This window comes from Zonotrichia albicollis, chromosome 1, assembly GCF_047830755.1.
Source record: "Zonotrichia albicollis isolate bZonAlb1 chromosome 1, bZonAlb1.hap1, whole genome shotgun sequence".
Lineage (NCBI taxonomy): Eukaryota > Metazoa > Chordata > Aves > Passeriformes > Passerellidae > Zonotrichia > Zonotrichia albicollis.
In genome coordinates, this window is record NC_133819.1 from 35,338,484 (window position 1) to 35,353,215 (window position 14,732).

The window sequence follows — 14,732 nt, forward strand, 5'->3', positions numbered from 1 at the left end:
AGATTGCATTTGCATGCACAATTTTTTAATTATGTGCTTTTGAGCACAGTTTTGTAGGGCTGTTAAATGAAGAAAAGAGGTTTTGAGGTTGCTTTTTTGAAGATTGATCTCGCTTTGAATATGAAGAGCATTCAGACAGGGTTAGCACAGTGTGTGTGGGGAGTTGGATAGAGGAAACTTTTCGTCCAGTCTGGCAGCTCCCCCTTGTGTCTGTCATTGGAAAATTATCACTGAAATTCCAAAGGGAAAAATGAAAACCTCATCCAGGCAATCATGACTTTGAGAGGAGCAGAATTGTTGGAGAGAGCTTTCTAAAGAGCATGTTGAGAATTTAGTGATGGTGTGTAACACTGGGTTGGAAGCTCCCCTGACAAACTGTACTTTATATGGGGTTTGTATTTAATTGATTTCTGATGTGCCCAATGTATTTATATAAAATATGATGCACAAACACTTTCTAAAAGTCTAGCATCTCTGAAGATATCTTTAACTGGGGATCTACACAAAAATAATAATAAAAAATAATATTTATAAAGTTAACCTCCCTTCTAGTTAAAATTCTCAACATATGCATGTACATGTGATTAAGTTGAAGCTATGCAGTCTAAATGCAAAGAGGGAAGTCTTAGAAGTTTTTCAAGGCTTTAATTGTATTTCTTTTCCCATTCTATGTTGCAAATCTAAAAGCTTTGTTTCCTCTCCCAGTTAGCTTTAAGGGCAGCTCCAACATATGAAGATTTTGTGGCAGCTCTGTCTGTAGATGAGTGCGATCCTCAGGAAGAAACATTTTACAAAGGAATGCAGAGGGACCTCAACATTTACTTACCAGCCATGGAAAAGCAGCTAAATATCTTGGACACTCTCTATGAAGTACATGGTTTGGAGTCAGATGAGGTGGTATAACTACAGCAAGACCACATCTTAAAAATTCAGGGACTGTGTCTGTTAACAAAGATTCCTTCCATTTTGGTTTTGGGACATCATTTCTGTTCATTGTATCTTTTCAGGTGGGAAAGGTGCTGAGTGTTTTGGGGGAAGGGTATGTGTGATTTTTATATTTTCATTAGGCTTGTGTTGCGTTTAAATGCAGAGGTACTGTCTCTCTTTGGATCATAACTATGTCCGTGGTGAATGTTTTTGACTGTTTCTCTTCTGCCTGTGCACCTCTTCTTCTCTTCACCTCATAAAAGTAACAGAGTAGAATTCGGCCTTTGCTACTGTACCTAAGGAGAGACCTGCTCATGCAGCAGAGCTGTTGTGTCAACACTTGGCACCCAGGCAGGTGCTGCTGCCTCTGACTCTCCCATTCCCTGTGCCCACTCCCTGCCATGGTGTAGGAGGATAGTGAGAGTTATTGTTACCCTGGTAGCAGAAGAGAAGGACAGCTAAACACCAGCTTACAATGTGGTGAGTTTGTCCTTCAATTTGGGTTGAAGCTCTTTAATGCAAATAATATATTTGCATGGCATAGATATTTATTAAATTAAATAAACATTTTAATCCAAATATTACAGAGATCTTCACCACAGGTGTATGTGGCTGGTGGTCTGAGCGGCCCCAAGGTGTAGACTTTCAAACAGGATGTTGTGTTCCCTGACCAGCTCCCAGTATGTGCTGTGGCTTCCCTGCCATATAAACCTTTTAGGTTTTTGGGGTTTTTTGAATCAAATTAATGCAAAACTGTAATACTTGCTTTTAAGTTGAGTACAGCTAGCAGTTTGAAAAGCAGATGTCATTAAAATCTTTCCTAAACTGTCATTATGGGCAGAAACTACATGCAAGGGGACCTGAAATGAGTAAAGTATACGGGAAGCTAAAATTTGTGATGGAGCTATTAAACATGGGACCAATTACAAATCTTGAATTTTGAAATTATTTAGAAGTGACTAAAAATTAAGAAAGATTTCCTCTTTTTCCCATTTTGCTGATACAGATAAAAATGTGTTTGTTAGCATTACTGCTGTTAAAATAGTGAAGAACTCCTTTTAGCTGGTGACATTGTTAGCAGCAAAATTTCTAGTTGTGTTGATGGCCAAGCAGAAGGCTGTCTGTGAATTACTCCAGTTCAAGGCATAAGCAGGTCTCTCTTTGTTGACCTTGGGCTTCAGATGGCTTTGTACAAAGAGCTGAGTTTAACTCATGTGTAGGAGTGGTGAAGACTCTGCTAATGAGGAACTTAGAATTAGTAAGGCAGTGTTATATACACAAGGCAGTGTTGCCATACTCACAGTAGTAGTGCTGGCTTTTGCTAGGCTAAAACCAGTGTTGTTAGTAAAATAAATGTACTACAGACCTGCTGCCCTGCATTGCTCTGTGACAGGAGCCTCTGCACACTGAATACTTGATCCTTTCTAAAGAACCTAGCATTGTGAGCTTTAAGAAAAGCATGTGATACTTGAAGAAAAGGCCAACATCAAACTTACTGTATAAAGAAAGATAGCAGGACTCTAATTAGACATTAATAGAGTCATAGAATATGCTGTGTTGGAAGAGACCCAAGGGGTCAGGATCATCAAGCCGAACTTCTGGCCCTGCACAGGACACCCCAAGAATCCCACCATGTGCCTGAGAGCATCGTCCAAAAGCTACTTGAACTCAGATGGGCTCAGTGACCATTTCCCTGGGGAGCTTGTTCCAGTGTCCGGTCCCCTCTGGGTGAAAAGCTTTTGCCTGGTATCCAACCTAAACCTCCCCTGACTCAGCTTTGTGTAATGTCCTTGAATCCTGTCACTGGACAGGAGAGTGAAGAGATCAGTGTCTGTTCCTCTCTTCCCCTTGTGAGGATGGTGGAGACCACAGTGAGGTGTCCCCTCAGTCTCCCTTCTCCAGGCTGATCAAACAAAGTGACCTCCTCATAAGGCTTCCCCTCCAGACCATCACCATCCTTGTGGCCCTCCTTTGGACACTCTCTGACAGGTTAAATGGGTTTTTTATATTGTGGCACCCAAAACTGCCCCCAGGACTTGAGGTGAGGCCACCCCAGCTCAGAGCAGAGCAGGACAATCCCTTGCCCAGCTAGCGATGCTGTGTCTGCCCCCCAGGACAGGGTTGGCCCTCTTGGCTGCCAGGGCACTGCTGACTCAGATTCAGCTTGCTATCAATCAGGACACCCTGAGCTCTCTGCAGTGTTGCTCTCCAGCATGTCACTCCTGTCTGTGCACACAACCAGGACGGTCCTGTCCCAAATTCAGAATCTGGCCCTTGCCCTTGCTGAACTTCATGATTTGGTGACTGCCCCTCTCCAATTCTTCAGGGTCTCTCTGCAGGCCCTCCCGGCCCTCAAGGGAATCTCAGTTTAGCTCCTTCCAATTTGGTGTTGTTGGCAAACTTACTTAGCATCCCTTCCAGTCCTGTGTCCAAGTCATTTATGAAAATGTTGAAAAGCACAGGGCCAAGGATGGGGCCATGTGGAACTCCAATGGGAACAGGGCATCAGCCTGATGAGTCACTACAACCATTTGTGCCCAGCCCATGAGCCAGTTGCTCTCTGATCATGTAACATGGTTATTGAGCTGTGTGCTGGACATCTTGTCCAGAAGGTTACTGTGAGTGTTGAAAGCTTTGCTGAAGTCCAAAAAGATGATATCAGCTGGCTTTCCTGAGTGAGTAAGTGGGCTGTCGTAGAAGGAAATCAGTTTTGACAATCAGGACTTCCCTTTCATGAAGCTGTGCTGGCTGTGACCAGTGACTGCATTGTCTTTCAGGTGTTTTTCAATACCTCCCAGAATGGTCCTTCCTATGATTTTACCTGGCACTGAAGTGAGGCTGACAGGCCTGTAATTTCCAGGGCCCTTCTTCCCCTTCTTGAAAATCAGGACAATGCTTGCCAGCCTCCAGTCAGCTGGGACCTCTCCAGATTCCCAGGAGACTCTTTAAATAGTGTGACTAATTGCTCTGTCATCTTCTCTGAGTTTTACCCATCTCTAGTTCCTAGGAACTTGAGAGGGATCAGAAGGAATCAGGTTTTAGTTTTGTGGATTTTCTTAAATTATGTGTGTGAGTACAAAGTCAAAGCTTTTGACCAAAGCTCTGTTCAATTATTTCACTAGTCACAGTGCTAAAAATGAAGCTAAGAGCTTTTGGAATTTGGTTGTCTGCTAATTCTAAGTGTGAATTAGCAGTAGGAGAACAACCCCTGTAGGAGAACAACCAACTTTCCACCCTGTGTAGTTTCCTCATGGTTTTCAGCTGTTCTGTTACTTCACTGTAATGGCTTTTAGCTGAATGGTCTGGAAAGATAATGGAGACCACATTTCTACAAATTATCAGCTAGATTATGGGAAGATCAGGAAGAGATCCCTCTTCTCTAGAAATTAACTGTCAGATCACCAAAAACAATTGAATTCCTTTTTCTCTTAAGTTTTTCCAGTAGTGGGAAAGTATATTCAGATCAGAGTGTTTGGTGGTATTTTTGGGGTTTCTGTTTTGTTTTGGTTTGTTTTTTAACTAGCAGGAGAACCACTAATTTGTTGGGTGTTCATCAGATGCAAAATTTGTTTCAGAAAGTCAGGAGCCTTTATTTTGTAGGCAAAGAACAGCTTCATTGGGCCACTAGCTCCAGTTACTAAGTTCTACCATTCTTGTGTCGTCCAAGCAGGGAGAGTGTTCCACATTACATATTCTCTAATCAGCATGGCATCCTGCCTCAGAGCAGGCTTTCTCATCTTGTTGCTTTGTGTGAAGTTGTTTTATCTGGACTCTGGAATTGGTGCTTGAGAACGTTTTTAGGAGACCGTGGCTCCAGGAGACCCCTCTGTGCTTGTGTTAAACAGGGGCCTTGCAGAGAATGAACTGAGCAAGATCTCCTTGCCTTCAAAACTTGCACTTCTCCATGCACTGCTCTTGCAGGGCGTTGAGCACTTCAAGACTTCTGAATGCTATCTTTGCAGTCAAACGACCACTGAGAAAGAAACCCATGCAGCGTGTTGCAGAGCTGAACTCCAAGTTACACTTCTCAGGGTGTAGTAGGCCATGACCAAGTGGAAGCAAATGCACTGATGGACAACTCACTGTCTTTTTCTGTGGTGTCGGTTTGGCAAGCAGAGAGGATGGCATTAGAATAATTGTAGAGAACAAGCAACTAATTTTTGGCCTTCAAATTTAGAATTGGAGAGAAGGTCGATGTTTTCTGTTTCATCTGTTTGGTCTGTTGATTAGTTAGGGTTGTTTTCTTTGTTGTGTTTTTTTTTTTTTTAATGGCTGACATTTATAAACAACTGACCCGTGCACTGATAGACATCCACATGACTCTCAGATAACAGCACCCTGGCTGTCTGTACTTCACATGAGCTGCTTTGCTTTGAGTTGTGCTGGTCTGAAGTTTTGCGTCCCTTTCCTTTAGAAAGGCTTTTGGCTGTTTCCTTCAGTGTCTGACAGTTGCATATTCTCAGGGATTTTACTTACCCAAGGTGAAATAAGAGTAATCACAGCCTTACCCTAGGGGGGAGTAAGGCTGCTTTTTGTGAAGTTAGTATAGCTGAGCGTAGAAGTCTGATACAGCATGTGAGACAGGCAGTGTCTGTGCAGTGTGCATCCTTGCTGAGACATGGTAAATCCCAAAGCAATCTGATAGAAGTGCTATGTAGTACTGACTAATCACAGTCAGCATATTTGAATAGAGATCATGAACACATCTTTGTCATATAATGTCATTGACATCAGAGCAGAGCTCAATTTCAGTCGAGTTCTGCTTAGCAATCAGATACTTTTATTTATTTTATTTATTTTGTGTGGGGTTTTCTCTTTTTAAACAAGCTGTGTTCTGGAGTCCTCTCTGCTATTTAAAGTCACCATACTCAGTTCCATATTGAAGTTCTGTGACATTACAGTTGTAGAATATGAACTGTATACTCAAGTGCTTTAGTGTAAACATAATGAGTCATTGAAGCGTCTCATCTTGACACTGTTGTGCTGTGGATCTCCCTTTAACAGATGCATTTAAAGTTAAGAGCCATGTACCTTCACTTGAAAGCTTTTTATAAAGCATCATCAGGATTTAAGTTACAGCTGTTTGCTTTTGAAATCTTTCCTTGTTTGAAAGGTGTTGCTAAGTTGGTTGGACATGTAAAAAGTATGCCCAAAACCTGCCCCAGGTGTTTGCAGCCTGCTTTGGCAAAGGGGTGTGAGCCATTATAGAAAAATTGCTACATATGTCCATATGCTGCACCTTCCACACCCTTTCTTTTCATTGTCACTTCAGCTTTTGTGATAACGTTTAGGGAAGCTTAAATTGCCTTTCAGACACCAAGGACGATCATTAGCCTGTTCCTACCTGGCTGTCTTGACCTTTTTCCCCACCTGTCTTTCCTTTTTTTATCCATTGTCATGTGCTTTGCTAGGAAAGCTGTTGCTGTCAGAGCAAAGCAGGATGTTTTGTAAGGCATGCAAATATAAACTCAGATATTCAGAAATTAATTCTTTGGCAGGCAATGTAAATTGGGGCATTTCAGACTTGGCTGTTCTGCCTCATAGGGATGAAAGCACAAAGTTTTTTGGTTTTGTTGCTTTATTTTGTTGTTTTAGTTAGTACTTATTTCTCTCCTCTTGCCTGCATAGTGCAGATAACAAAACAAACCAAAAAAAAGCAGTGTGAAATAACTGAATTCATGCCTTGTTGATGCCTTCTGTAGCCCCCTGGTGAACAAACCCTGCAAACTTCTGCTTGCTCCAAGCAATACAAAACCTCCCTTGTGCAGGAGGGGTGTCATAGTGCACTTACTGGCTCTGAGCAAACCCAGGCCCTAGCTGATCCTGCTCACAGTTGACACAAGGATTAAAGCACTTGCTTTGAAGTTATGACATAGGCGTATGCTTCCTTACACACACGTGCACCATCTCACTGGCATGCAGTTCTTCAAAATGCAGTCTTAGATTGCCATTTTTAATATCCCTTTCTTGGTATAAGATTTCTCCCCCACATACTTCAGGTGTACTAAAGCTGGATTTTTTAAATATGAAACTTCCTTGTTTTCATTTCCTTATTTCTACTTAACACTAAGTATGTCAACTTTCTTTTGCATTTCAGCATTCAAGGTGTCCAAAATTTATTGATTCCTTTATTTAAAGTCATGTTGAAAGTTTGAGATTTATGTCTACTTGAAACTATATGAGTAAATTGCATTCCAGAATACGATAATTAAACTGAAAACCAAGGCAGCTTGCTTTTATGGTTTCCTTTCCTATTTTCTTTTTTTCAAGGCAGTTTTGGGCATACATTTTTATCAATGTCAAGCTAAGCTTTATGTAAGCCTTACTTTGCATAGTAAAACATATACATACTGAAACACATTTAAAGACAAAGAGAAGGTATATTGCCTCACACTTTAAATTTACTGAATTCTAAGGGCTTGTTCACGCCCCCCAAATCACCTCTCTCAGTGTAAGCTTTGCACAAATTGTGCTGTCATAAGCAGTTCAGTCTGAAATACTCTGAAGTTTCCAGTCTGCATCATCTCTCAAATCTACAGCGTCTGTCTCTTTGTTTGGAGCGTTTTTAAGACTTTGACAGACTTTTATATTATTTCATTATAATAAACTTATTTTAAATAAGCATGTTTTTAAATCTTCTTTTCTCCTTGCATGGATTTTGTTTCTTTTATTACAATATAGGGCCTAAAGTGCTCTTCAGGACTCCATTTGTTATGGTTACTGTGTGAACAGTCGAAACCAGTATGTTTCTGGTTGACAGAAACTGCCTGTATGTATCTTTGTATGAAGAATGTTAACACACGTGAAGCCTGTTCAGACTGTGAGAATAAAAGCTGTGTTTGGCACATGGTTGTGGGTCCTTGGCCAGTGTAAATATGGGAAGATTGTAGTTACAAAACCCAGCTGGGCAGGGTGAGAGGAATTTGTATTTTCAAATTACATGTATTATTTATCCTTGGACTTGAATGTCTTCCATAGAGATTTCAAAGACTTCAGCAACTCCTGTGTGGTCATCTTGAGATGCGGGTAAGGACTGGGGCACCTTAACCTGGGTGGGACAAATCCCTTTCCTCTCCCTTTTCTTTCTCCATCTGAAGACAGCATGGACCTGACAGCAGATCTGTGATACCCAGTCGTGTCACTCTAGCAAGGGCAAGTCCCTCTGTTTAATGGCAGCAACCAGGCAGAGAGCTGGGCTGTGGCAGAGGCATTTTCTCAGCTGCAGAGGAGCCCTTGCCTAACCAGCCCTGTGCCAGGGGTGGGATGGGGTGCACATTACAGTAGCACTGTTCAGCCAGAGCTGCTGTCTCCCATGGGATTCAGGAGATTCTGAACCCTTCTAATTGCAGCTGGCCCCAGAGCATCATCCTTGCAAAGGCCAGGAGTTGTATTTGCTTCAGCAAGGGCTGGGTGTGAGTCGTCAGTCCCTTCTGCAAACTGCCTCATTCTTCTGAGCAGCCAAACAGAGCAGCAGCCCTGCACAGACACGTTCTGGTAGAAATCCCACGCACAGAAAGATACCTCCCAGGCAAGTGTCACCTCACTGCAACTTCTGCTGGTTAGAAAAGTGAATCTGTTGCTGTTGCAGGATCCCAGATGAACTGCAGAAAGAGCCCCAGCTTTGACAGTTTGCCATTTTTGTTGGTAAAGGTCAGGGCATGTGTTGCTGGCTGCTAAATTCCTATCCCTGCAGGAATCTAGATCCATGGTTCAAAATAAGAAATTGGTGTGCTGAGCATGTAGGGTTTGTAGGAACACACAGATGCTGCTGTTAAACTGGGAGTGTCAAAGAGGACACAGTAGATTCTGTAATAACCAAAATATCCTTAAATACTCTTTTTCTTTAGGGTTTGTCTTATGGATAAAACCTGTGTTTTCTGATTTTAAGAGGGAAAGACAGTGCAAGCTCACAGCACCAAAGCTATGACCAAGGCAGTGAGGCAGAGTGCAGCCTTGAGTGGGCTGGTTTCCTTTGAGCCCAGCTGGAAACCCTGCCTACTCTGCAGGCAGCACGGGGCTGGCATGCAGTTTTGCTGACCTCTAGGAAATAAGCTATTGAAATGCAACATATGGGACCATAGTTCAGCACTACAGCAAAACCTGGAGTACAGATTTTAAACATCAGTTTAACACATCTATGCAAGGTTGTTCCCTGAATTTTAGCCATGGAAAGAAAAGTCTTATCATTTGAGAACTGGTAGAGTAAGAATCAAGCACAAATATGAGGACTGAGATGAGGAATTGCAGGAGATGTGGCAGTTCACCAGACCTTTCCAGACATTGGTGCAACCAAGCTGTCTGTCCATTTAAATGCCTTTGTCCAAGATGTCACCATGTGTTTTTTTCCTAATATTTCAATACATTCGCCCAAATATATTAATATATTTTTTAATGAACAGGTATTTATTCCACTCCTCCTGTGCCTAACACAGGTTTTAGACTTGTTTCTTGCATGTTGCAAAAAAAAAAAAAAATCATTTGTAGAAAGTTTCCAGCTTCCCTGCCCTGCCCCTGTGAGGGAATAGTTCTCAGAGAAGCTGCACTGCTGGCACTACAGGCTCAACCCCCAGCTTTGGGGATTAGGGAAGAAGGCTTTTCCAGCTTTTGTTTTGTTTTGGCGTTCCCCTAAGCTTCATCTTTTACCAGCCTGTGTTTCTTTGCTGCTGTCCTGAATTGCAAGGTCTGGTAAAATTTCTCAAGGGTCTTTCATTGTTTACCCATGACTCTAGGGAGTCATGGGTGTCACCCTGAGTGCAGGAGTTCTGCCTGCAGCAGGAGGAGCTGAAATTGGTGACACAGCCTTCCAGAGCTGTCAGCAAGGAGTTTCACTAAGATACTGCATCCCCAGTGGGTGCTGTGCCAACCAGCAGTGTTTGGCTGCTTTCTCTGCCTGTACCTCGCTGCTTTCAGCAAGATGCACTGGTGTGTGGCCTGAGCAATGCCAAAGAGAGAACAGCTCCCTGTTTTCCCAAAATCAAACAGATCTGAGACTCCAAAATGCATTTTGATAAATTTGTTTGTACCAGGGCTCCTGCCCCTGCTACGGATCTCTGCCAAAATATCTTCCAATCACTTTAGCATCTGTTTCCAGTGCTGGTATTGCCACCTCATCTGTAGTCTTCAGAGACCAGCCGTGCCTCACATAGTTTCCTATAGGTTGTAGCTTTCCACTTGCTGTCTTGCTTAGCAGCTGGACAGAATCTCTTCCTGCAGGCGGCAGGAGCTGGGCAGTGCCACCTCTGCTGTGCTGCCACCCTCGCCCAGCTCGCTCTGTCCCAGCCGTGACATCGCATCTGTGGCCTCAGGTACCTAGTGCTCTGTGTAGCACCAAGGGAGCAGCAGCTTTCCCAGTCCACCCGAGCAGCTCTGCCCCATGAGCAGGGCATGGCTGGGTGCAGCAGGTGCTGGGATGGCTGTGAAACCTGCACCCCTCCGAGCCCTGGGGCAGCTGGGGGAGGCTTGCTTGCCAAAACCCTTGCCAACCAAGAGCAAGGGGCCTGCTCTGCCTCACAGCTTGGTTCTGTGGCCCTGGCCGTGGTGTGAGGCACTGCCAGCTCTGCCTCAGCAGATGTGCCAGCCAGGCACAGGAACCTTCTTGCATGTGCTCCTCTCCTTGTCGGCATGTACTGAACGTCCCAGTCACTCAGTGGACCATGCCAGGACATTTCATTATTTATTTTCTTCAGTCCAGCTTACTAAATTCCCTTTCCTTCCCGAGTCTTTTAAGGGTCTACATTCTGTCACCTTCCATCTACAGTGCATTCTCAGAGTAAAAATAGTCACTCACTGTTCCTTATCCCCCCCTCACGCTCCATCAGTCACCTTGCACAGGCTGCTCTCCCCAGCCCCTGGGCAGAATCTGGGGAAAACTCTGGGCTATTTCAAAGCACTTGGACATGCTTCTTGTCAGCCAGCCCAGAAGTTTCTTCATATAGCACTTTGTTTACTTATGTAAGTCTTGTGTGGAGAGTTCATATATCCTGACTATGCCCCTTCTGAAATAGGACTCCCTCCTGTCCAAGCTCTTCCGCTTTGGATAAAGTAATTAAATATTAATTTACATTTTCTTAACCCTATATCATCCAGCAATGTTCCCAGCCTGTGAGTATGTAGCTGTTATCCATCCAGGGAGAGCATTTCTCTGACCACAATCACATTTTTTTGTCTACCAACCATCTCAAACGGAGCTCTCCTTTCCTTTCTATTGATGGAGATGTCTAAGAACACATAAAACCAGGATATTCCTACACCGATGGAACTTTTCAAAAATAGCTATTTGTTATCACCTTTTTATTAAAACAGAAAGAGACAAAAAATAGGGAGGGAGGGAATCTTGCCTTAAAGAAGTTTCTTATGGGCTTCCAAGTATGGTGGAACCAAGGCAGGGCCTGGAAAGCTCTGTTAATAACCCTAAATAAATGTAGGACATATATAACCACATATTGGTAAATTACAGCTGATAGCTGTGTCCCTCAGCCCCAGCTGAGCCACAGGTGTTGAGGGTGTGGGGGAACTCCTTCCACTCCCAAACTGATGCAATTCATCTGCCGTGGTTACAGCAGAAATTAAGAAGTCAGCCTTCACATAAAGATGTGCTCACCAAGCAGACACCCTGCTGGGAAACATGGATGTGAGTGTTGCAAACAAAGAGCATCACCCCACCGTGCTGCAGAAACCCCCACGGCCTTTTGGGGCTTTGGCAGGAAGATTTAGCTCTCTGTACCCTGCAACTGGAGCCCCAGCATCCTCAGGGCTGCAGAATACAGGGAATACTGGCAGAGAGAGCAGGGGAGTCCCCTTGCAAATGGCCTGACAGAGACTGCTGAATGCAGGAGGAATGAATGCATTATTTGCATGTCCTTAGGGCTCTCTTCTTCTTTGCCAGTATCCAGTTCAAACTCTCTGATGTCAAGCTATTTATTCCATAGGCAGTTTAATCATCCCTACCACATGGTTACTCCCTGACAAAACTACAGGACACAATTGCTCATCAAATAATGGGATAGTGTGGAGCAGAGGACAAACATTTGACATCTTGAAGTTAGCATAGCAGCTCAGTCTCAGGCAGCATAAGGCAGAGCTTGCTGACCCCAGGCAGCAACAGGTACAGCTCTCAGAGCTGTATTTAGAAGCTGTAATCCTGCAGCCTTTCACACCAGATATTGTCGTGCTCAGAAAGTCCTAGCACAGAGCGAGCCTCTCTGCCCTTCCCTGCACCTACCAAGACCAGCAGGATTGCCAGCTTTTCCCACTGGTCCCATGCTTCTGCTCTGGGGCTCTGCTGGGCTTGACAACCAACCTCTGCTCAAATGACACAAACCAGGAACTTGTCACTACAGCCACCACGTGGTTTATGATGGTTTATCTGAACCTACTGTGGCACCACAGTTTACACCCAGCATTTCATTGAATTTCACAACCCCACTGTAGATCCTGGCCCACAATACAGACATTTCAGCCAGCCAGTTCTGTACAGTTCAGTTGCCTGAACTGTTCTGTTTCCCACCTCTCATCAGTCATCCTCCCCTTTAAATCCGCTAACAACTCAAAACCTGAGCAGTGCTCAATGCTCTCTTCCCTGGTACATCCTGTCCTCAGAGCAGTAATAGTGCCAGGCAGGTAAAATGTCAAAGCCAGCGGAAATGTGTAAAATAAATTTACGTTGCTGGGAAGCATCAGGGTTGCCAGGCTCCTCTATATCCCCATTTGTCCATCAAATAACCTCAGAGAGGAAGGCATAGGAAGCACCAAATATAACCTGCCCCAAATGTCTGACTGGCTCAGCACAGCCTCTCCCAGTTCGTGCATGATGAGTTCCATGGGGCTGATTGAAATGGGAAAGGCAGGGAGCAATGGTAGCTCTTCTCTTCAAAACAAAATTAGTCACTAAAGAGTTTCTGGGATCCCACAAAGGGTTTAGGGAACAGATGGGGTTCTCAAGCAGTTCTCTCCTTGCTCCATTAAAATGAGGGTGTTCTGGTTAGGAGGGCAGAAGAAAGTAAGTGTTACATGCCTGCATTTCCATGGTGTAAGTCAGCACTCTGAGGTGGCTCACTGGGAAATCCCACTGCGTGTCTCTTCCTCCCAGGAGGGTGCCAGTGAATAACCATCAACACCACCCCTTGTTTACCCTACAGAGGATGTTACAGACCCTGACAGGACTCTGACTGCCCCTCAAGATGAATTCTGAAAGCTTCCTCCACACCTGGCACACAGGTCAAAGACACCTTGCCGTGGGCTTGAATTTAATGCTGATGTCAGTTTATTCCCTCATTGAATGGACACTTTAGACCGGCTAAGAGAGGGTGATCAATTGCCAGGTTGCTAAATATACTAAACATGCTGCTGTGTGAGTAGGTTAATGTTACCTCCTCTTCCTCCCTGCTGATTTATTGTGCCATTTACTCAGATTCCTGTTCCTTTGAATGTCTGTCTGTGTTATCACAGACCAGCCAGGCAGGCTCCCAGCTGCACCTGCAGAACAGCTCAGGGAGTGCTTTGTGCTTGCCTGTGTCCTGCAGGAGATACCACCAGCAGCATCAGCCCTGGGGACAGCACTGCAGGCAGCTTTTCCTGGAGAGCAGGAGATGCTCTGGAGCACGTGTGGCAGCATGAGGCCCCTTCCCAGCCCAGCCTCACTGGCCAGGGTGGCTCCTGCTCCCTGCAATACCCTGCTGCATCCCTTGCCTTTGCTGTCAGTGACTTTGAGGGGCTCAGCTCCATCATTCTCCTTCCCACTCCTTTCCAAAGAAAATCCTGGGCAGCCCTCCATGCAGGAGGGCTGCTTGCTCAGTAGTGTGTGGGAAGGGTGCAGCAAGATATGTCTGCTTAAACCCTCTTCTCTGACACTGGAGAGGATTATGTATCCCAACTGCACCCTCCCTCAGATGCTCAGGGAAAATGTCAGAGTGAATTAAAAGCTGTAAAAGGCCAGGGCTATAACTCAGTGCCTTTTAAGTGCCAAGATATTTCCAGGGATGGAGAGAAGGAAGTAGCCACTAATGTAATTTCCATCAGGAGTACACTCCTCTAATATAATTTGGCCTGGCCATCCTTTCAAATGCAGCCTTCCCTGGCTAGGCTGGTTCAGGGCCATCCTCCTAAGTGCCCCTAAGTAATTACTGATGCAATGAAAGCATGTGCCCAGGCTTTGCTCTGGTCTTTTTGGCCCTGGAGTGACACCAGCTTTCTGCATAGAGCACACTGCTGGGCATGTAACTGGACATATTAATTTTGTGGGGGTTTTTCACTGACTATGTTCATTAAAGACACAAATGGCTCATTTGCATAGGCTTTGTTCCTTTTCTCTCTTGGGTTAAGGCCTGACAGTTCTCTAATGGTCTACAAGTTATATGGTCTCTTAGCAGATTAATAAGCATCAGTTACTCTGATCCAAATTCCTCATCTAAATTTTGCATTCACCTGCTGTCTGTCCCTTTGCCAGTACCTCGTGCTGTCTGTAGCAGAGTTCAATAACGCATTATTCTCTGCTTTCCTTGCAAGGGAATGGTTTCCTGGGAAGGGACCCTTGCTTTGCCATTTCCATCTCCTTAGGCAAAAGCTACCAGAGAAAGAACTTGAAAGTCTTTTAGAAAGTGCTCTCATTGCTTCACCTTTTGTGAATTAAAATGTCAATTTTCCAACAGCTCTTTAAACATCTCTTTGCAGCATTGTGCGTGATAGACTTAAATATCAGCAAAGAACCACAGCACAGCACCGATTTCCTTCTCTTGGGTTTATTTTGGTTATCTTTTTAAAATACATCTCCTGATGGTGTGTGGCAGCCAAGTGTATTGAATTGTCCC

At 44.3% G+C, this 14,732-nt stretch overlaps 1 protein-coding gene across 1 annotated transcript in view; it reads left to right on the plus strand.

The window, feature by feature from the left end:
• PLEKHA8 (pleckstrin homology domain containing A8) overlaps nt 1-7,772 on the plus strand; it is a 31,350-nt gene extending 23,578 nt beyond the window's left edge. Inside the window, exon 14 of the mRNA XM_074538009.1 lies at nt 706-7,772. Within this exon, the coding sequence (XP_074394110.1) occupies nt 706-903 (198 nt within the window). The 3' untranslated portion in view covers nt 904-7,772. The remainder of the gene's footprint in view (nt 1-705) is intronic.
• The last annotated feature ends 6,960 nt before the right edge of the window (nt 7,773-14,732 follow it).